The following is a 22,459-nucleotide window of genomic DNA, read 5'->3' on the forward strand; positions in this document are numbered from 1 at the left end:
GCAAAAATCCTCAGATAAACAGAATTCTCTAGAGAGAAAAAGATAAATAAAACTAGAAATTCAGAATCGGTTTTCAGATTGAGCGGAATATCGAAGGAGGAAAACGATTTCGGCCGTAGGTTGAATCTTGCAGGATCAAATCCCCAATCTTCTTGGTTCCGAATCCGAGAAGAAGAGGATTTAGGGTTTCGATCTCACGTTTTCCGCCGATCCTTTTTTCCGATCGGCGATAATATCTTGATCTTTAACCACGCGGTTTGAAATTGTAAAAGAAAAGGAGTAATAGCCCTAACTGTTATTAGTCTTAGGGTTTTGTTTAGGAAAATCGTGACAACGACGACGATGAACGATCAATCTCAGATGATGATGAATTTGAACCAGATGAGCCAGCCTCAGATGATGAATCAGGTTCCGATGATGAGCCAGCCTCAGGTAATTAACAAGTCTCAGATCATAGGTCAGTCCCAGCCTCAATTGCTCTCTCACAGTCAAGCCATGAATCAGAAACCTCAGCAGCCTCCGATGAAGCCATCTCAGATGATGATGAACCAGACTCAGCCTCCTATGATGATGAACAGGGGATACAAGGTCTGGTCTCAGCAGCCTCCTCTTGACCCTAACATGAAGTTTCAGAACCCTATGAAACCAAATTTCTCTGCTCCCAAGCCTGGTCGAAGTAACTGGAAGGGGAAGAAGGTCCCCACCGACAAGCGCAAGGACCTCAGGAGAATGGAAAAACCCATTCCAAGCTCATCCGTTAGTGTTCCGAACACCGGCGCCGTTTACCAACCACCTACTCTGCACGAGTTGCAATCGCAAAACCGTCTAAAAGCACGTAAGTTCTATCCCAAGAAGAAGTTTAATAATAGGTTTGCTCCTTATGCGCCTAGGAATACGACATCGTTTATTATTCGTGCGAAGAAGTCCGGTGGCATTGCATCGCTTGTGTCACCTTGCCCGGTGACCCCTGCAGTGCTTCCCACACCTATACTGTCTCCGTCGAGGGAGGTGTTAGGGGATATGGCGAAGGAGGAGTGGGGTGTTGATGGATACGGGTCGATGAAGGGTTTGATTAGGCTTCGTTCTCCGGGGCACGAGGCTGATGTTCATGATGATGAGGACGAGGAGGATGGAGGCGGTGGGTCGAGTGAGAGTGATGTGGAGGAACACGTGGAGGTGGAAAGAAGGCTGGACCATGATTTGAGCCGGTTTGAAATGATATACCCAAATTATGGAGGTGAGTATAACAATGTATTAGAGAATAGGGTAGATGATCAGGATTCCCATATAGCACAATTGGAGGAGGAGAATTTGACATTGAAGGAGCGTCTATTCCTGATGGAGAGAGAGTTAGGTGATTTGCGAAGGAGGTTACTGTTTCTTGAGAGGCAGAACCAAGTTGTGGAAGATGTTAATGAGGAAGTGGTGGAGAATGGGTCTGACAATGAAAGTGAAGGTGGATCAGATGTTCCAGTTTTGGGAATTGATAACAATGCAGAGATGGTTGACTCGATGCTGGTAAGTGGGAGAAATATGAACTTCGAGGTTGGTGCTAAGTTAGACAATGTCGGAGTAGCAGAGACTGAAGGCAGAGGTGATGTTTGTATGGAAGAATCTGTTCCAGATGAGGCGGTTGCAAAGAAGAATCAGATCAAAGGTGTTGATGAAATGAGGGATGTGATTGAGTTTAATGAATTGAAGGAGGAAACTGGTGTACAAAAGGATGATGAAAAGAAGGATGAGATCAAGGATAATGAGATGAGGGATGAAATAGGGTTTAGTGAAGTGAAGGAGGAAAAGGATGAAGAAGCAACGCCTCGGTGTTTACCGGATAAAGTTCTTGCAAAAGATGATGATTGTATTGATAACAAAGAGGGTATTGAATCTGAAATGCTGGACAGAAATGATGAATCAAAAGCTCTCGAAGCTACAAATGATTGTGTAAAGGATGCAGTCCTTCATGAGAAGGATGATTGCTAGGATTTGGTAGTTTGCAGGTAGTTGGGATAAGCTATTAGATTGTTAAGAGATTATAATTATCTATCCCACCTTGTAGCTTCAGTTGCTCCTCTCAATAGGCGATGGGGGAAGTGTAGAGTGAAACGGATTCTACTGCTTTTTAATGCGTACAAAAATTGTAGCCTTCTAGGTTTATAGTTCACTTTTATTTTGTCTCCCTTTTTAACATTTCTCGTTTTTGTCTGTTACAGGGCTTGAGTGTCTAGGTTGTTGAAAATAGTAGTTAGTTTGCAGGTTCATTTATGTGTAGGGGATTAACCTGTAAGCATTAGTGTTCCTCTGGTTAGCCTGTAATGAATCTGTGAATTAATCTGGAAAAATAATGAATATCTTGTACTTTGATATTTTCTGCTAATTCCGTGTAATAGATTTTTGAATTATCTTGGTTATCATGTTTTGTTCTTCTGCCAAGAGGATTCCCTATCCTTCCTTTTGGGTTGCACTCCTTTTTTATATGAAATCGCAATTTTAATGTATTCGCTTAGTACAATGAAACTTTTAATATCTTTCTGAATCTTTATTTGACAACTCCTCTGACAGTTATTAACACGTGATTACCTTACAATGCTGAATGAATTTCCTTATATTGAGTCACTTCTATTAATTATATCAATGAATAAAAGCTTTCTGTTCGTACATCTCGGTTAATAATACCACCTTCATTCACAAAATCTTCACAAATATTTTAGTGCATGTCTCTGCTAGCTTGGATTTTTATTTTGATTCTGGTTCTGCCATGGTTTTGTTTTTTGTTACGCATGCAAGTGAATGATTGCCTTATCATCAGTATGGACTATGGAGTAAATACGAGCGCTTTCATAATTCATTATTGAGTTTGATGTGACAATAGGTCTTATGATTGCTCTTTGATTGGAAGGTGGCTTTTAGCTCCAATTTTGATAGAAGATGTTTATGGCAGATCTTACAATAGGGGTACCAGATCACATTCTGAACTGCCAAATGCTATCTTGATGATATTCCTTCTCATGGGGCTGGAATGTTGGATGCAGGCTGCAAGGGTTATATATTGATCTGCTGCTATAGAGGAGAAAAATGGAAGTAATGTTTGCTGGTAACTTATCTCTAATGTCTTGTTTTTCCATTTCTCATTGAATTTCAAAAGCTTAAGTACGATGCAAGTTGGAAGTCCATGTGTTTTGTATTTCTTTATAAGTTGGAACTCCATTTAAGGGTTTATCGTTGGCTAACTACTAGACCAACCCAATTTGGTTTGACTATACATTGTTATGTTTGAAAATAGTATGATGTTAATTTCAACAATTTTGACATGAAAAGAATTTAATTACAAAATTAAAAATAATATAAAAAATATAAAAATTTAATTACAAATTTGATAAAATTATGGAAGGGTAAACTACCAAAAATATAGTAGAATAAACAAAAATACACCCAAATTTTGTTATCGACAAAAATACCCTCAAATAATTTAAAACGCGACAAAAATATCCAACATTAAATATGTATTTCTCAAAAAAATGATTTAGAAATTGAATTTTAATGCGATTTTTTGCAAGCATAATTAGAAAAATAAGGTATTATTATTCTTAAAATTTAGTGATTTTTCGCTAAGTATATATATTTTTGTGATTTTTTAAAAATATTATTGGTTGTTGACAAAAAAATCACAAAAAATATATATACTTAACGAAAAAATCATCAAATTTTAAGGATAATCATGTTTGCAAAAAACTGCATCAAAATTCAATCTCTAAAACATTTTCTGAAAATACATATTTAATATTGGATATTTTTGTCACATTTTAAAATTATTTCAAAATATTTTTGTCAATAATAAAATTCGAATATATTTTTATTAGCAATAAAATTATTGAGTGCATTTTGTGTGGTTTACCAAATTATGGAATTTATTTTTTACCCCTTCTTTTCCCATGTCTTCGCAGCTCTACTGTTCTTGCTATGTATTAGTCAAATAGCGACAGCAACAACTACGAAGGCATTGCCGCCTGCTACAACTTTTTTTTTTTGGTGATCTAGGGGGGGTTAAAACACCCCAGCAAAAGGAGAGGAAAGAGAACACAGCAAAACAGCCAAACAGGAAAGAAAAAAAGCAAAGGACCTAAGACCCTCTAATTCTAAGGGTCCCTAAACTGTCACCAAGTAGTGCATAACTAATGTCTGGAGTGGCCTTATCAAAGGGGTGTAGACCAAGCTCCAGGTCTTGGCCCTTTTTGGCAAGGAGATCCGCCACTGTATTTGCTTCACGAAGGGCATGACTCCAAGTAATATGCTGAAAACGTGTCGCCAGGTTACGGATGTCTTGAATCAGGGGTGCACATGAATGAGCTGGGGAACAACCATGGTTAATGAAGCTGATAGCAGCAGCAGAGTCAGACTCCACAACCAGCCTGCTACAACTGCTTCATCTATGCTGACATGCACTGTTATTGGTTCTGTGCAATTCCAATCGGTGATTTGATTTGATTTTTTCGCTAATAAGTTCAATGTGAACTCTCACAATCATGTCATAATGCAACCTTGTGAATCAGGCTTATTCCATTTTAGGCTTCTCTGCCCTGTGGATCTTTGGTTGGAAGCCCATTTGTAATAATCTTATTGTATTTGTAAATTGCAAATCGCAATGGACAATGTAATTTCTCAATTCACAAATAAATGAAATAATACATTTCAATATTTCATACATCTACATGGAGTGTGCCTTAAATAAGGCAGCAAACAAACGGGTTCAATTATATAAGTTTTCCCCGACCAAAAATTAAAAAAATATATCTGTATTCATATTCATACGAAACGCTAAGAAACAAGTAGAGCGAACTATCCAAATTTTCATTTTCAAAGCGATATTTGCAACGATGAGTGGCGTAGTAAAGACTAAACGTAACCTGATGTGTGAACACTGAAATTTGAAAGCGATAAACGTAATATCTTAACATTTGTTGGTGAAGTGCCACGTGTACAATTTCATCTTGGCGCCAACAATTATTATCCGCCACACACAACAGAAAGCGAACTGAAGCTTTTTCTCGTTGGAACTTGGAAGCAGTTAGTTGCGAATTAGAATGGCAGTGAAAGCTGTAAATTTAGGGTTTCAGTTCCCATCATCAACTCCTTTAAGCTTTGGTTCTTCTTCTCCAAAGCTCCGCAAAGATCGGTTAGTGTTTCGCTCCTCAACAGTGGAGCAAATCTCTTTTACAGAATCTGAGAATTCACTCATCGAAGCTCTTCTCGGCATCCAAGGACGTGGACGTTCTTCTTCTCCGAACCAGCTCAATGTCTCTCTCTCAAGTTTCTTCACTTTGTTTCACAGTAAAATTCAACTAAGCATTCTTTATTAATTTATTTTTTTTAAAAAATAATTTATTGCGGTTTTATTTGTGTGCCATGGCAGGCTGTTGAGCGAGCTGTGCAAGTTCTCGAACGTTTAGGTGGCGTGCCTGATCCGGTTCGTCTTTTACTTCAAATTTGTTCATCCATGAATCCCATCCATGATCAATTTCGATCCAACTTTTTTTATACATGATTAATCCTGATTATCAGATTTGAATTATTGTTATCATCTAATTTGCCGTCAGCTTTGTTTAATCAACTCATACAACCTGCTTCAGAACTAAGCTTTTTGGGTAGTTAGAACCAAGCAAACGTGAAGTACTAGTTATTTTGTTTGTTTTTAATTCTTCATAGTTCATAGATTACTAGAGTACATCAAATTTAATTCTGCAGACAAAATCAAACTTAATCGAGGGTCGATGGCAGTTAATTTTCACTACCAGACCGGGAACAGCATCGCCAATTCAGGTTGCGTTTTTGGCTTTTCTTTTTTAATAATTTGGATGGTCCTAATTGAAACATATTCTCCAAACTCCAATCACAATTTGCTGTCTTCGAAAAATATACCAGATTTCGAAATTGTTATTTGCATTTTGGATGCCAAATATCATTGAATTCCCATGCCCCTAAGGTTGACTGTTCTGTCAGCAAATCTTTTGCCAACTCACACACCAGAATGATTTCAAAATCAGCTTTAGTTGATTGTAAGAGTGTGTCTCAGTCTCGCATTATATATTGCTCTTTCAGAGAACATTTGTTGGGGTTGACTTCTTTAGTGTATTTCAAGAGGTATATCTTCAAACAAATGATCCACGGGTGTGCAATATTGTGTCATTTTCTGATGCCATTGGTGAGCTGAAAGTTGAGGTAATAAAAATGAACTTAAATTGTAAGTTGTGATAAATTTAATACACGTGTTAATTTGAACTTGCCTTTTCACATCTTAAAAAGAATATAAGGTTGGCATTCTGTTGTCAATGTTGTAACAATGCTTATTATCTAAGTGCTTCTGAGAATAAAGAATACGTGGTTAGCTTCCAGGCATATATTGTGTTTTCTGTTGTTTGGTTTTTCCAAGAACCAGTGACATTGCTCGTTCCCTTTATTCCTGAACCGACTTAGTCAGCTAAGGGCTTGATTTTATTTTCAACTGACACAGGCAGCAGCATCAATTCAAGATGGAAAAAGAATCCTTTTTAGGTTTGACAGAGCTGCATTTTCTTTTAGATTTCTGCCATTTAAAGTTCCATATCCAGTTCCATTTAGGCTACTTGGAGATGAAGCAAAGGGTTGGTTAGACACCACCTATTTGTCGCATTCAGGAAACCTTCGTATCTCAAGGGGAAATAAGGTGATTTAGGCATAAGCATCATTTTTAAAAGTATTTTGTTCCTTCCCTTGGGTAAAATCCATTGTCTAGCAGAAGCTATCCCTATTTAAGTAAATATATTGTATATTCTAAGAATTATTAGCAACATATCTGTAGTGCAGGGAACTACATTTGTGTTGCAGAAGCAAACTGAACCTAGGCAGAGGTTACTGACAGCGGTTTCGTCGGGGAGGAATGTCAAAGAGGTAATCGTCAATTAAGAGTGTGTGTGCATGTGTATAAAATTTAACTGGAATGTTTCAATTCTCATTGCTTTCACGTCCTTAATTCCAAACAGGCAATAGAGGAATTAGTTTCCCTAACTCGGAATAATGGTGAAAAGGAACCAGAACTAGAAGAAGGAGAGTGGCAGATGGTATGGAACTCACAGGTAGATTTGGAAATCCAAACAGGCCACAGACTGTTAATGATCTGATTCTTTTCAAGCTCTTTTTTCCTTTCCTTTTTCTTTTTGTTGCTACCGATATAATCTAATTTAAGCAAAAATGTTTCTGTGGCTAAATCCGTTATGTGTTATTTAAACAACTTATCCTATACAGACTGTGACAGATAGTTGGATAGAGAATGCTGCAAACGGTCTGATGGGAAAGCAGGTATCAGGTTCATGTGATTGCAGTCATTACATTTTACTTTATATGCGCAATTGATATACTGCGTCACATCTTCAGTTTGTCATTTACAATGGTTGTTGCAGATCATCGGGAAAAATGGTCGAATAAAGTTTGTGGTTGACATCTTGCTTGGGCTTAAGTTCTCCATGACTGGAAATTTTGTGTGAGTTTCCAGTGTTTAAGGAATTTTATTGACCATTTAGATGGCCACAGATTTAGAAGCAAAGTTGTTCTTCATTAAAATCATTTGATAAGGAAGCGACATTGATGTGCTCTAACGTCTTGATTGCTCAAAATTTAACAGGAAAACTGGCACCAAAATGTATGATGTTACAATGGACGATGCAGCCATAATTGGTGGCCCATTTGGATATCCCATGCAGATGGAGAACAAGTTCACCTTGGAGCTTCTGTAAGAACACAGAAATCCCAAAACTTAAATTGATGGATTTTGGATGCTGATGGTTTGAGTGTTCTTTTTCAGGTATAGTGATGAGAAGATCAGAATCACCCGGGGATACAATGAAATCCTGTTCGTTCATACGCGTACCGATGCATCTAGGATGAACTAACTCTGCCAAATATACAACACAAGGGCTTCCACTTCTTTTCTGTTTTGCTAAATGGCCTTTTTGGTCTTACTTTTTAGTACTCTGCCTCTGCGGGGAAGTTTATAGTTGGACTACTTATCACTTGGAAATTGAATTTTAGGGGTATTCACAGCTATCCCTCTAGAGATTTTTCTGACCATTTTTTAGCAAACTATAAAGTAGAATAAACTATTTTTACCTATTTAAAAAGATTAACTTAAAATAAAATAACATTTGATTGAAGTCAATTACCATTTTTATATGGTTGATTGAAAGATGATATGCTAATAGTTATAATATTGGAATTAAATAAAGTAATTTAAAAATCTATTACCAGATAAAACTGATCTAATACGAACTAAATTTGAAAGGAAAAAAATCAATGAATTTTGAACTAAAGAAATGTTTAGATAATGTTTGGATAATGCCAATAATGTGATATTGGTGTGCATAATTATGAGTTGTAGAATCTAGTTAAACCACATCCAATGACGGACATTGTGCGAGGGAATGCCCTGTAATAAGAGCTAAATTTATTATACTTTGGACATACCCACACTAATTCTACATTAGAATATCGAGATCGAGAAGTATTACAATTGACGTGATCATTACATTTTTTTTCTCGAATTGCTATTATTCTATCGCATGAACAAACAATTAATGAATATGAAAATTTATACGTTCACACTAAACAAAAATTACAGATCAGGAAGAAGGAACTAAATAGGTGCTCCTCAAACCGTCTTGTGAAGGAATGATTCCATCTAGGCATTATCTTCTTTCCTAATCTCATCCTCTACTTTAAGGCCATTTCCTTCTTGGTGGTTCACTGCACTTTGTTCCTCAACAGTGGGCTTTCCCATACTCTGTTCCTCCACAATGGGCTGTTCCTTACTCTGTTCCTCCACCTTGGGCTTTCCCATACTTTGCTCCTCAACCTTGGGGTTTCCCATACATTGCTCCTCAACATTGGGCTTTCCATCAGCTGACTCTTCTTTCCCCTGTTGCAAGAATACAGGTTAAGAACTATAAACTGCCTTGACAAAAAAAAAGAACTATAAACTGCAAGAAAGTAAGTACCCATTCAAATGACACCAGCAGGGGCAACAACATTGATAAAATAAAAATTCTCATGCAACGGCTGTTACTAACCTTGTTTCGATCACGCCATCGAGAAAGCAAACTAACCCTCCTAGGTGGGATGTCGATTGTAGGCTCCTGATTGTTTCTTGATGCAGGAGATTCTGGTTGCAAAGATCTATTATAAAGCGAGGAGGAATGAAGTTAAAGCTAATCCAAAAAAGGTTGTATTTGTATGCATAAACAGGGATAAAGCAATCATGCTCATTTCATTTTCCAATATCCATCATTCCAAACTTTGGCATTACAGAGAAATCCTGGTCTACTAAAACATTCTGAAGAAAGACCAAGTTCAGAAGAGCAAAACAAACAGAAAACATGTGAGCACACAGTAGTAAATTAAATAACACACCGTGGTGATGGTTGTGCTTTAGCCTGACCGGACTGATACTGCAATGTAGCCTCAAGCATAGATTCTGCCATAACTGCCCTCTTCTCCATTTCACCAAGTGCAGCAGTTGCTTCTTCATACTTTGACTGCCAAATCAAAATATAATTTAGCCCCGTCAAAAAAATCCAAGTAATTATCCCAACTACTGGTTAAGGCAGATTTTACTATAACATGAGCAACAGGTTATCAAGATGAATAATTTACCATCTACTAACCCTTCTTTGTCAAAGACAACAATGAAATATATGGACAAGAAAGGACCAATGGGAAAAAAGGTAACCTGAAGCACTTGGACAGCATATCTTTGTGCTGCGGCATCTTGCTCCGCAAACCTGCGAGCATCCTCCGTCACCTTTTGCTCTTGCTCCACCCGCATCAAGACCTATCAGCAATAAATCTTAATGAGAAGAGAAGTCCTATTTTCCCCGGAAAGTAATGAAAAAATAAGGTCAAAATGAGACCTCAAGCATTGCAGTTTCCTGTTCTTGTTTATCAGAAAGTGCCTGCCGAAGCTCAGCAACCTCTTGCTCCAATTGCTCAACCTGGAGATATTATGAGCTGCATACATGAACTTCCCAAAAGAACTAGGAAATATGGTGAAAAACTGAAAGGGAAGAAAACTTGTAACCTCATTTTAATGGGTAAAGTATACTTTTTGTCCCTAAAGTTTGCAATTTTTTATAAAAATACCCCTAACGTTTACTATTTATTCAATTTTGTCTTTAACGTTTCCGATTTGTTTCAAAACTATCCCTAAACGTTTTTTATTTTGTCCCCAACATTTTAGATGGAATTAACATCAAGGGTAATTCTAATATAAACCGAAAACGTTAGGGACAAAATTGAATACAATTAAACGTTAGGGGTATTTTTGAAGAAAATCACAAACATTAGGGACAAAAGACATACTTTACCCCCATTTTAATTTATGAGCCCAAATTTTACTTTCAAATATTTATACAAATATGTGAAAAGTTATTTTCAGTAAAAAAGTCAGAACCAAACGCACCCCTATAGGTACTAATGAGAAAAAACATATTTAAATTCAAGCCCTGTACATTTCTATGTGCTTTACAAGGTGGAGAATAGTGACCATTGGTAACGCAACTAACTTGAGGTGGAAGTAACATTAGGTTCAACAGGGACATGCAAGCCTAATTTTATGCCTCTTTCCTTCTATTTTCTTTACATTTTAATTTTCCTTTTTATTAGCAGTTTCAATACTCAGTCAGAACAATGTAAGATAATTAGCGATTGCTTGAGGCACAAGTATTTCTAGTTTGCAGTAAAAGACCTGCTATCACTCGCTCATTAAAAAGTTGTGATTGGCAGCTAGAACTATCTACATGTTCTAACCCTTTTTTTTTCGCAAGAACATGCAATGCGGGTGCTTATAGAAATAAAAGTAAACTAAAATACAATAATAATTTAAAAACACCACAGTAAGATGTGCCAACCTAGGGATATAGAATGTATACCATGCAAACAACATATAGTTTATCTAAGAAGCAAATTCATATGGCCTCATGGGTCATGACTTACCTTGGCACTTAGTTGCCGCCTGTTATCCTGCTTGACCATCTCCATTAGTGCTATTTCAAGCTCCTCTGCTCTGTTGAAAAGAATAAAACAAACGTCACTAATGCTGAATGAAAAGGGTGAATTCCATAACTTTCTGTAAGAAGTTAAGAAACCTGAAGTAATTTAAGGAGAAAAACTGGCTGGGGTAGGTATGATAGCAAGGAATAGTGGATAATCTTATTTATAAAGAAGAAACTATCAAACCATTTTGTGGTTGACCCTTTTATTAATTTGTTAATCATTAATCAAGTGGTTTGATTACTCAAGTAGTTAATGAATAATAGTAGGATCATCCATTTCCAATAAAAATTCCGAAATAAAAAAGAACCCTAATAACCATGCAATGCTTCAAACTTTCGGTATGAAAGTCACACACAGTAAGTAGCGTTTAAGTATAAAATTTCATATTTTAATTTCTCCCACAGACTAGTCAATATCAATTTTGACTTTTTTAGTACCGAATAATAGCTGATCTTTTCTCCTCTAGTATTCTGCATAGTTCAACCTTCAGATAGGCAACCTGAACGAGTTCACAATGTAATGAGCAATGTAGAAGATAACAACAATAATGCACCATTAGGATGAAGAAAGGGGGAAGATAACAGAAAGACAAAAGCAACCTGCTCATGGAGGTCTGGAACGGAATCTATCTCACCCTCTCCTGTCAGACTAATCAGAATCTCATCCGCATTTGTTGAGCCAGACTCTGATCGCGACAAACTCCCAATCACTTGCATATCACCTGACTGCTGTGATTTAGGATCATGTTTAAAGCTAAATAGTTTTGATGCCAAACCATGTGAATCCCTCCAAGCTTTAAGCCCTTTTGATCTTTCTTCAATAGCAGCTATTACCGATGGCCGATGTTTATTCCTCAGCTCTTGCAATCTTGCTTCATTTATACTTTGGAAACCCATACAAGCTGTCAATACAAGCTGGCTGCTATCAAATGTGGAGCCAGCCAATGACTGGAGTAAGGTGACTGCATCTCCAGCATCCTTAGTTGTTACCAACGCCGGACCTAAGAGAAAAAGAAATTAATAAATCTAACGTAGATATGAATTGCCTAAGAGTTAATAGTCTACTTTCTCCAAATGCACAGTACATAGCTTGAAAGAACAAAATTTTCAAGCCAGTACCATATAGCTCCATTAAAGCAACAGCAGTTCTAAATAGCATGACTCGGTTTCCTTCAAAAAGAAGCACGTCCCACACTCGAAGAACTGCATTCCAAATAATAGTAAGAAATCAGAAGAACAGTGAAACAAATAAATAATTTAACATTGGGTGCTTTATGGAAAGAAAACTAAGCTATACTACTCAATAGAAAAGGATAAAACCTGACCACTTTCCCAAGGAAGCATGTTCACAAAAATGGAAAGGAACCATGGTCCAGTAACCCATGCTACTTGCACTCCCAGATAATCCAGATGATTGACTGCAAGAGAAGTGCACACAAGATGAACAACTAAGAAGGGGACCTTAAATAAATCCACTTGTTGAGTTTACAGACATAAAAATGAATTAAAAAAATTACAAACCTAATTTCGGAAACCTCTCCCGTACCAACTCCTCAAAAACAAGTTGATCGACCTGATAAGTTGAGAAAAAAAAAAGTACTTGAATAAACCTCAAAATATCCGACAATAATTATTCTTATGAATTACTGAATTTACTTGAGAATAGTTTTAGAAACTATGCCTGAGACTCTATCATTTCCTCTGAATAATAGCCATCAAAATAATCATCTAAAATGCCCATCAAGGTCCTGAGAAAAATCACAGTAAACATTTATCAAGTTGACATGATGAAAGTCAAAAGATGTAAAGATGCTGCATAAGCATGAAGATGCCAAGCATCCATTCCTTAAGGATGACAGCATTTCTGAACTACAGAAACAATTATGTTGATATGTCCCATCTAAATATATAATTTGAAAAGTACTATACAACACTTAGTCAAGCAGTAATCTCCAAACCTACCAGAAGGCATTTTCTTCAGGCATCAATAGCAGCAATAATCCCGCAAAAAAATTCATGGCCTGCAAAATAAATTATGTCATGAAAACACAGGCCATGTGTGTGTAACTGGGAATAGACATCGATTGAAGTGTAGCGGATTCACTGTCCATGTTATAGGTCAGATCATACATATTAGTGAGCCGCAAATCAAAATATGAAGCACAGTACTGAGGTATTGGGATCTTCTTATAATAAATTAATTAATAAACCACACACAATGCTTAGTGAGAGCACATGTGAGATACATGATCCGTTGCCGTTATCTTTATACACTACATGAATGGGTTGTTTAATGTATACATTTTTAGACATCTCACTAGATTACTTGAGAGATAGGATTTTAAACAATCCATCAGAACCACAATGAAAAAAAAATCAACCTGACAATAACCAACTGAAGGATTATGTCGAGCATATGCAGTAAGTAATCGCCTCAAAGCATTTCTACCGTCCTCATCAAGGGCAGGATGGCCAGGAAAGGTCCGAGGCAGATCCTGCAAAAACAACAGTGGACTTTTACTAAAGAAATATATTTTCCGGCAATGCTGTTGCAGCATTAGGAGCACCAAGGGTGCAATATCACAGGCAAAGACCTTCTCAATCTGTCCTTTCCATTTTTCTGGCACGCGTATGCAATCAGCACTAGTGTTCCCATTATCCTCAGCTGACTGAATGCTTTGCTGATCAGTTTTACTTTCAGAGTCATTCTCTAGAGCCAGCAAATGCTGATAATACTTTTCTACCCGCCTTGCTTTCGCACCCACAAAAGCTTGCCAAAGCTAAACCACATGAACAAACTAAAGGGTAACTAACCAAATAGAGATTAACCTTATAACTCACAACTATCAAAGAATGTAGTTTCTACCTCTCCCCTCAGAGCCATTGGCACTCCCCCACGAACAAGAACTTCCAACTCTTCTTTCCATGGAGCCTCTAGTGATGCTGCATCAGCAGCAATACCATTAGATGGGGCACTTGTTGTGCCATCAACAGGAGGGGCATCTGAACTAGGGTCAGACCTCTCAACATCATAGAACTCCTCATCAGAGTCTTCCTCACATGCTCCCTTTGCGGACTTAGAATCGTCAGTGTGAGATTGCGATTCATCTTTTGGCAAACCTTTCTTGTTTCTTTCATCTTTTATTGGCACGGTTTTCTTCTTCACACGGATCCTCATCATATCTTCAATAGTGCGAAGAGATGGTCTTATCTCTGTCCATAATTGAACTTTATGAACTTTTGTGGATTCACATTCTGGTAAGCCCTCTTTTTGACTACCATTTTCAGCTGCATCATCAGAACCAGGCTTTTGGGTGCTCGACTCATTTCCATCACCATCTTTCTCTGAGCTAACATCAGATTCTTTCTCTGTGGCTTTAGCCCCCAAAGCTCCATCTTCATCCGCAGCCAATCCTTCCTTGGTCAAGTCAGAAGACTCGGCCTGCCGTTCTAGAAATGAGTTCCACCGATCTGACCTTTCCTCTTCTTCCTCCTGAAATCACAATCAAGACGGTTGATGCTTAGAATAACACTGAAATTGCGGAATTATTGTGTGAATACCAACACATAATGCCTATATCTAAAATTTGTTCGGGAGGATTTTAAACACGCCATGAGGTAAAATTTCCCCTAATTCTTCCTTAAAATAGTAGTTGTTGACATCAAAACTTAAAAAAGTGGCAATACTACCTTGTATATGTTAGCATATTCTCGATATCTGTGCAGGTGCTGAGGCCGCACGGTGAACCCATACGCATCCCTGATCACACGAATTATATGCATTAAATTCCAATAACCCAAAGCTAAACAATGATCCAAGAGAATAGTAAAGTAAGAAGTATTTCAAACAATAGCGAAGTGAATGTACCAGCAATCATCCCCAGAATGGTAACAACACATTTCGCACAAAGCTCACAACTCATTCCCCACAACACTCGGCATTGCCTCATTGCAAACCCCAATTTTTCATCCAAAAGGAATAAAAGGAAGAAAATAACGACACACTTAGCTTTGCAGTGAGATCGGTCTTCGCAGTCCAGTAATTTTATTTTCATTTCCTTAAAGTGAAATGAAATAAAGACCGAAATGGAAAATGGAAAATGGAAAATGAAAAGTTGCATAGCTAAGTTGAGCAACAGAATTTTTTAAAAGAAAACCAACTGTGGTCCAACTCCAACCGAATTGTAGGATAACTGAATAATAATAAAAAAAAAATAAAAATAATAGTAAACTAAAACGAAAAAGATAAGAATGAAAACACGATTCTAAGGCAATGATGAAGTAAGGATTCAACGGATCTGAGAAACGCGCGGAGCGTATAATTACTACCTCTTATGTTCGAATGTGATGAGCGGGTTAGCAGCTTTGCCACCCTTCATTTGTGGATTGGATCCAAATGTTCGGCTAACCGGTAAATCTGCGTCCGAAGAGGAAGAAGAAGAAGAAGATCTTCAACTTGAGTGAGGGAGAGAGAAAGAGAGAGAGAGAGAGAGGAGCACAAGCACATGCACACTAAGCGGGGATGAGAGAGCGAAAATGGCGTCACGTTATAATTACATGTGCAGCGTGGATTGCTTGACACAGAGTTCGAAAAGCTCAAAAGTTGCGCTTATTTTGCTTCCTCCTTTTTTTTTTCTCCTTGCTTGCTTCCTTTTACGGTCGCTCTTATTAGTCTTAGGTCACACCATCATCGACATTTCATTTCAGTGTTTTGACCACAGTACGCTCTGCTTTTCTCCATTATTGTCATAATTTTTTCCTTTTATTTTATCTTTTTCGGTCTAATTAAAATTAGATTATCGCAACTTGAGCTTATCATTTGCAAATGTTTCCTACTTTCTTATTGGTAATTGGTATTTTACGCTGGCCAAAATCAGTTAGTATTTATTTTGAGATACTGAAATTAATATTAAAATTAAAAAAATTAAAATTTAGTGTTATATTTGTTAGTTTAAATATAATATTAAAATTTTTAGTTTTTATTTTTAAAATTTTAGTATTTTAATATTTTTAAAAAGTAAAAATATAAGAGACAGATTTTTTTGAGAATATAAACTAAAATTTTAATAATATTTTATATTTAAAATATTTATTTTAATTAATTAATTTTAATTTTATTTTTAGTATAAATTAAATTAAAATTTTATTTTTATTTTAATTTTTATCTCTCACTTTACACTAAATATAATATTAAATTTTATTTTAGTCTTTACCTTTTCTGTCTCTCAATTTTATTTATCTTTCAGTCTCTATCTCTCTTTTAAACACGGTCAAAAAGCCTATATTCATATAGTTTTATTCATAAAAATTAAAAATTAAATTTTTTGAGTAAAAATTAGTATTTTTTCATCACTGATGTTATAAGACTAATAATAAAATTTAATTAAAAATACATAAAAAAAAAAGAAAAAATATTAAATTAGTTTAATAATTTTTACTTTCTTCTTTCGAGATTTAACTTGTACTTTGGGAGTGAAATCCCTCTTTTTACCCTGGTCTGTCTGTGTTTTGGACACTTGTATTTCTTTTTTTTCTGATTGAATGAAATGCACCTACTACCTTCGGCGAAAAAAAAATTGATAAAAAATCAATTTCTTAACAAAATGATGTACCATTTTGTTATATTTTTCGAATCTAAAAGTTTAGCCTTTTACTATCCTTTATGATCAGCAAAAATTAGTATCTTATAATATAAATAAAAAAATACTAACTTAATATAAAATAAATATAAAAAAAAAATAGTGGCCGTGTGGTCTGGTTCATTTGGACCCCAAGTACATTACCCATTATCATCGTCACCGACACTACACTGCAGGCACCATCACAATAAATTTGAATCTACCTTTTCGGGCATAAATGATAAGAATTATAGATATAGATATATAAATATTTTCGTTACTAACTACTTGCCTTTTTGCGTTTTTTTTTTTTATTTCTATTACAAGCCTTTGTCCTTCTTTTTTATTTATCCTTTATCGTATTCTTGTTGTCTATTTGTTCAATGCTCAACTTATTTTGGGATATGTAATGTTTATTTGTTCATTCAAAATTTTGATGAAACCAACATCCCCTAAAACTTTTTGAAGCAGTCAATTGTTGCATAAAAACGGTGAATAGTTCATACATGCAATTGCAAATGCATTGCTGCTGCTTTTTTTTTTTTTTCTCAAAATGAAAATATTTATAAATAATTAACAAGTATCCGAAATATTAAATTTTAAAATTGACCCTATCTTCTTTGGGGAGACAAAATGACCCTTTGCTCACTTTAATAATCTCATCCTTCCTTTTCAACTTAAAAAAAAAATATTCTTGTAAACCCTTGAATTAATCTCTAACAATATTCAAGATCAACACATATAGTTCCAAGTAAATAAGAATAACAAACCCTTAATAATTAAACAATAATAGTAAAATATAATACCTAGCGTTAATAACTTGAAAAAAAGGTGTTAAATACACAATTTGCATGATTTTATAAGACAAACAAACGTCACAAAATTACTACTTTATTTAAAAGGTTAGGATTGAATCTGATATATTGAAAATGAATTATGTTAAGTGTGTACTAAAATTAATCATTAAAATTAGTCACTGATATAAAATATATGTTGAAATATAATATATATTAAAAATAAATTAAATCATATATATTTATATACAAATATATTGATGGTTAATTTTTATAATTAATTTTAATTTTGGTGTACAAATAACATTTTTATTGAAAATAAAGTTAACTTTTTAGGATAGGAAAAAGGAGTTTGTTGATTTAGAGCAACGAAAAAAAAGGTATTTGCATGTTAGTATATTTTAATGGCTAAAGAATTTTAATATGGATTTTAAAAGTATGTTTACTTGAAAATTGATATTTATTTTGTATATATGGGTGGGTGGACGTTACAGACAGGTAACATATTGCCACGTGGCATACATCCGTTTAACATGTAGATAATGTGTTGCATACGTGGCAGGAACATGGCTGACACGTCAACACATTACCTGTGTGTATGTTGAGCAACACATAATCTGTGTGTTGGACTACTTTTTTGACATCTTTACGACTCTATAAAACACCCCAAACACTTATATTTAAACAAAATATCATTCTTTTTTATATCTAAAATAATTTCTATATTTTAATTGTATATTTTTTTATATATTAAAAGATAATTTTTTTTTTGTGTTCTCTTTTTCAACTTTCATTATTTTAAATGCTAACAATAAATTATGAAAAAAATGATGCATTTCGTTGGTGGTTTGTTTTCTTTGAAGTTAGCTGCATGCATAGATATATTTGAGCAAAGTGGAGAATAAGAATACTATGCTATTTAAGAAATTTTGGATCTTGGAAGAGGAACCACCAGAAAGACACTGTACTTTTTCATGGTTTGTGACTTAGTGGCAAATGAGGTCTTCTTCACAAATGATATATGTCAGTTAAAAGGCATATTATGGCTTTGAATGTTATCTATAATTCTATATTGTTTGTGGAAATGAATTAGATTATATGCTCCATGTTATTCGTCAATCAATAACGCTAGAGAAATAATAAAAAATTAGTTTAAATTTGTCGGAATATATTAGGATAAAAAATTAGTCATATTTAAGTTAGATAAAAATTTAAAAGATACTATAGAATTTTTCTATAAAAAAGCTTAATAAGGTAACTGTTTTCTATGACCAAATATTTTATTATAGTCCAAATAAAAAAAGTCCTCAATTAACAAAAATACAAAAAACAATTATTTGCTCTCTTTATCTTCTAACTTCTACTATTATTTTAAATTCCATAATAGAAGTAATTAAATAAAATAACATGAAATTTCAGAACTTACATACATTTTTTATTATTAAAAAAAAAGTAGAGTACATATCGATTCATGACTTATTAAATAATTAAATTTTCAATTATTGCAAAAAATTAGCTATTTTTAGTTTTACACAACAAAACAAAAATATTAATTGAACATTAAAATGAATTAAGCACTCTGTTAATCTGTTATTATCGAGATAAGTATACTGGTGTGGGAGTGTGGTTTATGGACTGTGCTATGTGAAAGTAAGTGTGTCTCGATGATGGGAACGTTTTTCTGAAGATTAATGAGCTGTTCTTTGGAATTGGAATGTGTAAATCTTGATGCTGCAGTCACAACCAAATTCCATTGCTGACTTGTCAATCAAAAATATTATTTAATATTAAAATTAATTTATATTTATATATTTATATATAATTATATGTATAATTTAATTTATTTTTAATATATATATTTTAATATATATTTTATATTGATAACTAATTTTTATGTAAGAATAGTATAATTAAGTCAATAGAAGGCCGAGGAGTTCTAGTGCTTGTCCGGTGTCTACAACTCATCTTTGAAAAATATATTTTTTAACTTTTTATAATTACAAACTAACCACATATTTTTTAAATTTATCAAATATAATGGGAAATAGAAGTATTTTTCTAAAAAACTTATCAATCAAACAAACGTATGACTAGCTAGTTGTGTTCCCTCTCTCTCTCTGTTTATCGAGCGATATTTGTTTTAGAGAGAAACTTAGAAAAATCTTTCATAATTACTGAACATAAATTTATAAAATTGGGATACAAAATTCTAAAAAATTCACCAATAAACTCAAATTATATATTTATTAATCAATTTCAATCACAAAATATAAAAAAATCTCAAAAAATAAAGAATAAATAAAAAAATCCAAGAGACACGTAAAATTTAAAATTTTTGAAATTTTTTCTCTTTTACTTTCTTAAATTTTTTGAAAAGATAATAAAATATAAAATAAAGCTTTTCTAATGATTTTTAACTATGGTATAACTTTTTTTTTAATCTAATCTAAATTTTGTTAACCTAATTAATTAACTATGGCATAACTTCTTTACAAATTATAAAAATGATTAGAGAAACTCCGCCTATGTTACACTTGCGGTACATAGCCGGTCCCAAGTCCGGATAAAGGAGGAGGGTTGTGTTAGGTTTTCGACAACCAACATAAAAACATAGTCGAATCTCCATGACATGAATTAAAGACATTATTACACTAAATCTAGGTCGTTGCCCAGAAGCAACGCGCTGTATGGCTCGAGTACGGTGTCAAATGAGCAAGAGCCACTGCATCGGTGTCCGGATGTAATGTTAAATGAGCAAGGGTTCCCGCGTTTTTATAAACGAACGAGAGTAAATAAGTTAGTTCACAAAGTAAAAGGTAAAAGTCGGAGCGACAAAAGGTTGAGATTTGCGACATGGAACATAGGCACTCTAATAGGAAAATTCATGGAGGTGGTGGACACCATGACAAGGAAGAAGATTAACATTATGTGCCTACAAGAAAAAAAATGGGTTGGTACGAGGGCTAGGGAGTTAGATACTTCCGGTTTCAAACTTTGGTATACAGGAAATGTGAAGAATAGGAATGAGGTTGGTATTATTGTGGATAAGCAGTGGAAGAAGGACGTAGTGGATGTCAAGAGGGTGGGAGATCGGATCATCTCTATCAAACTTGTGGTGGAGGGAGGTGCTCTTCATGTGATTAGTGCCTATGCACCGCAAGTGGGTTCGAACGAACAACACAAGATAAGGTTTTGGAAGGATCTAGAGAGTTTGGTCCAAGACATACCTTCGGGAGATAAGATTTTCTTAGGAGGAGATTTAAATGGTCATGTTGGAAGAGAAGTGACTGAGTATGGAAGTATTCACGGAGACCATGGTTTCCGGGTGATCAATACCGAAGGTAAAACTATTTTAGACTTTTCCTCAACCTTTGACCTTCTCATCGCAAGTACATGTTTTAAAAAGATAGACGAACATCTTATAACCTATAAGAGTGGCATGACAAGCTCTCAAATCGACTTCTTCTTGTTGATGAGAGTCGACCGAAAATTTTGCATTAATTGTAAAATTATCTCAGGGGAGAGTTTGACAACACAACATACGATGCTCGTCATAGATTTTCGCGTTGAGCAAAAGTTGAGGTAAAGACATCATACGAAGAACCCAAAGACGAGGTGGTGGCAGATGAAAGGTAAGGAACAGAGAAGCTTCCTAAGACGGGTAGGAGAAGAAGCAAAATGAAATGGAAATGGAAGCGCGAAAGAGATGTGGAGAGAGATGACAGAAGTTATTAGAAGAACAGCAAAAGAAATTTTTGGTGAATCTAAAGGAATAGGACCAAGAGACAAGGAGTTCTAGTGGTGGAATGCGAGTGTACAATAAAAGATAAAGATAAAAGAGAGTGCTTTAATGAGTGGTCTTTACGTCGCAACGCAGATAATTGGGAAAAATATAAAACGGTTAAGAAAGAGATAAAAATGGCTGTAAGTGAAGCAAGAATAAGAGCATATAAGGGTCTCTATCAGTCTTTGGGCACGAAAGAAGGAGAAAATGGTATATATAGAATCACAAAGATTCGTGAAAGAAGAACGAGAGATTTGCATCAGGTTAAGTGCATAAAGGATAAGGATGAAGAGGTGCTGGCTCAAGAGGAGAACATTAATAAAAGGTGGAAGAGTTACTTCTACGAGTTATTTAATGAAGGACATAAGACTCTTCCGAACCTTTGTTGGTTATGCACAAGGGAAGAAGATCAAAATTTTGACTACTATCGAAGGATTCGAGACTTCGAGGTAAAAGAGGCTTTAAAGCAGATGAAAAATAGCAGGGTAGTAGGACTTAATAATATCCCAATTGAGGTTTGGAAGGGCCTTGGAGGAAAAAGTATCAACTGGTTAACCAAGATTTTTAATGAGATTTTAAGGTCAAAGAAGATGTCTGATGAGTGGAGAAAGAGTATCTTGGTACCTATCTACAAGAATAAGGGGATATACAAAGTTGCAGAAACTATAAAGGGATTAAGTTCATGAGCCATACCATGAAGTTATGGGAACGGGTGATAGAACGAAGGTTGAGAAAAGAGACACAAATAACAGAGAACCAATTTGGATTTATGCCAAGCAGATCCACCACCGAAGCGATATACCTGTTAAGATGGATGATGGAGAGGTATCGTAGTAATAAAAGGGATCTATATATGGTGTTTATTGATTTGGAAAAAGCGTACGATAGGATGCTAAGGGATGTCTTATGGAAGGTTTTAGAAAAGTAGAGAGTAAAGATCGCATATATTTGTGCAATTAAAGATATGTATGATGGGGTCACAACTAGTGTGAAGACTCAAGGTGGTATGACAGAGAAATTTCCTATTGGTATAGGATTACACCAGGGATCGTCCTTAAGTCCATACCTTTTCACATTAGTCTTTGAAGTACTCATAGAGCACATCCAAGAGCCTGTGCCATGGTGCATGCTTTTTGCCAATGATATCGTCCTTATGGGAGAGTCAAAGGAATACCTAAATAAGAAGTTGGA

General features: G+C 35.0%; 3 protein-coding genes across 8 annotated transcripts; 2 read left to right on the forward strand and 1 right to left on the reverse strand.

Annotated features, from left to right (window-relative positions):
* LOC107618036 (PRLI-interacting factor) lies at positions 1-2,374 on the forward strand. The gene has a single exon (XM_016319961.3). The coding sequence runs from the start codon at positions 343-345 to the stop codon at positions 1,978-1,980; it is 1,638 nt and encodes a 545-aa protein (XP_016175447.1). The 5' UTR covers positions 1-342; the 3' UTR covers positions 1,981-2,374.
* Positions 2,375-4,729: 2,355 nt separating this feature from the next.
* Positions 4,730-8,073, forward strand: LOC107617572 (Plastid-lipid associated protein PAP / fibrillin family protein). Of its 6 annotated transcripts, none has more exons than XR_001614981.3 (11): positions 4,730-5,291; positions 5,408-5,461; positions 5,740-5,814; positions 6,094-6,213; positions 6,506-6,697; positions 6,838-6,921; positions 7,014-7,106; positions 7,276-7,329; positions 7,405-7,510; positions 7,652-7,759; positions 7,832-8,073. XR_001614981.3 is itself a non-coding variant. In XM_016319352.3 (11 exons), exons 1-11 carry the CDS (start codon positions 5,079-5,081, stop codon positions 7,917-7,919), a joined length of 1,161 nt encoding a protein of 386 aa, XP_016174838.1. In that variant the 5' UTR covers positions 4,730-5,078; the 3' UTR covers positions 7,920-8,073. The 6 variants fall into 6 exon arrangements, 5 of the variants coding, with proteins under 5 accessions (XP_016174838.1, XP_016174840.1, XP_016174839.1 ...); XM_016319352.3 differs by having other exon boundaries at positions 7,431-7,510; XM_016319354.3 differs by lacking the exon at positions 6,506-6,697 and having other exon boundaries at positions 7,431-7,510.
* Positions 8,074-8,435: 362 nt separating this feature from the next.
* LOC107617571 (uncharacterized) lies at positions 8,436-15,886 on the reverse strand. The gene is made up of 18 exons (XM_016319351.3): positions 15,402-15,886; positions 14,763-14,832; positions 13,939-14,565; positions 13,667-13,852; positions 13,454-13,567; positions 13,035-13,093; positions 12,754-12,820; positions 12,594-12,645; positions 12,398-12,490; positions 12,192-12,275; positions 11,673-12,073; positions 11,511-11,572; positions 11,014-11,083; positions 9,933-10,013; positions 9,752-9,853; positions 9,433-9,557; positions 9,093-9,198; positions 8,436-8,941 (listed from the first exon to the last, which is right to left on the reverse strand). The coding sequence occupies exons 1-18, from the start codon at positions 15,449-15,451 to the stop codon at positions 8,705-8,707; spliced, it is 2,586 nt and encodes an 861-aa protein (XP_016174837.1). The 5' UTR covers positions 15,452-15,886; the 3' UTR covers positions 8,436-8,704.
* Between the last annotated feature and the right edge of the window lie 6,573 nt (positions 15,887-22,459).

Source organism: Arachis ipaensis, chromosome B9 (assembly GCF_059453495.1).
Source record: "Arachis ipaensis isolate K30076 ecotype BB chromosome B9, ASM5945349v1, whole genome shotgun sequence".
In the NCBI taxonomy this organism is placed as follows: domain Eukaryota; kingdom Viridiplantae; phylum Streptophyta; class Magnoliopsida; order Fabales; family Fabaceae; genus Arachis; species Arachis ipaensis.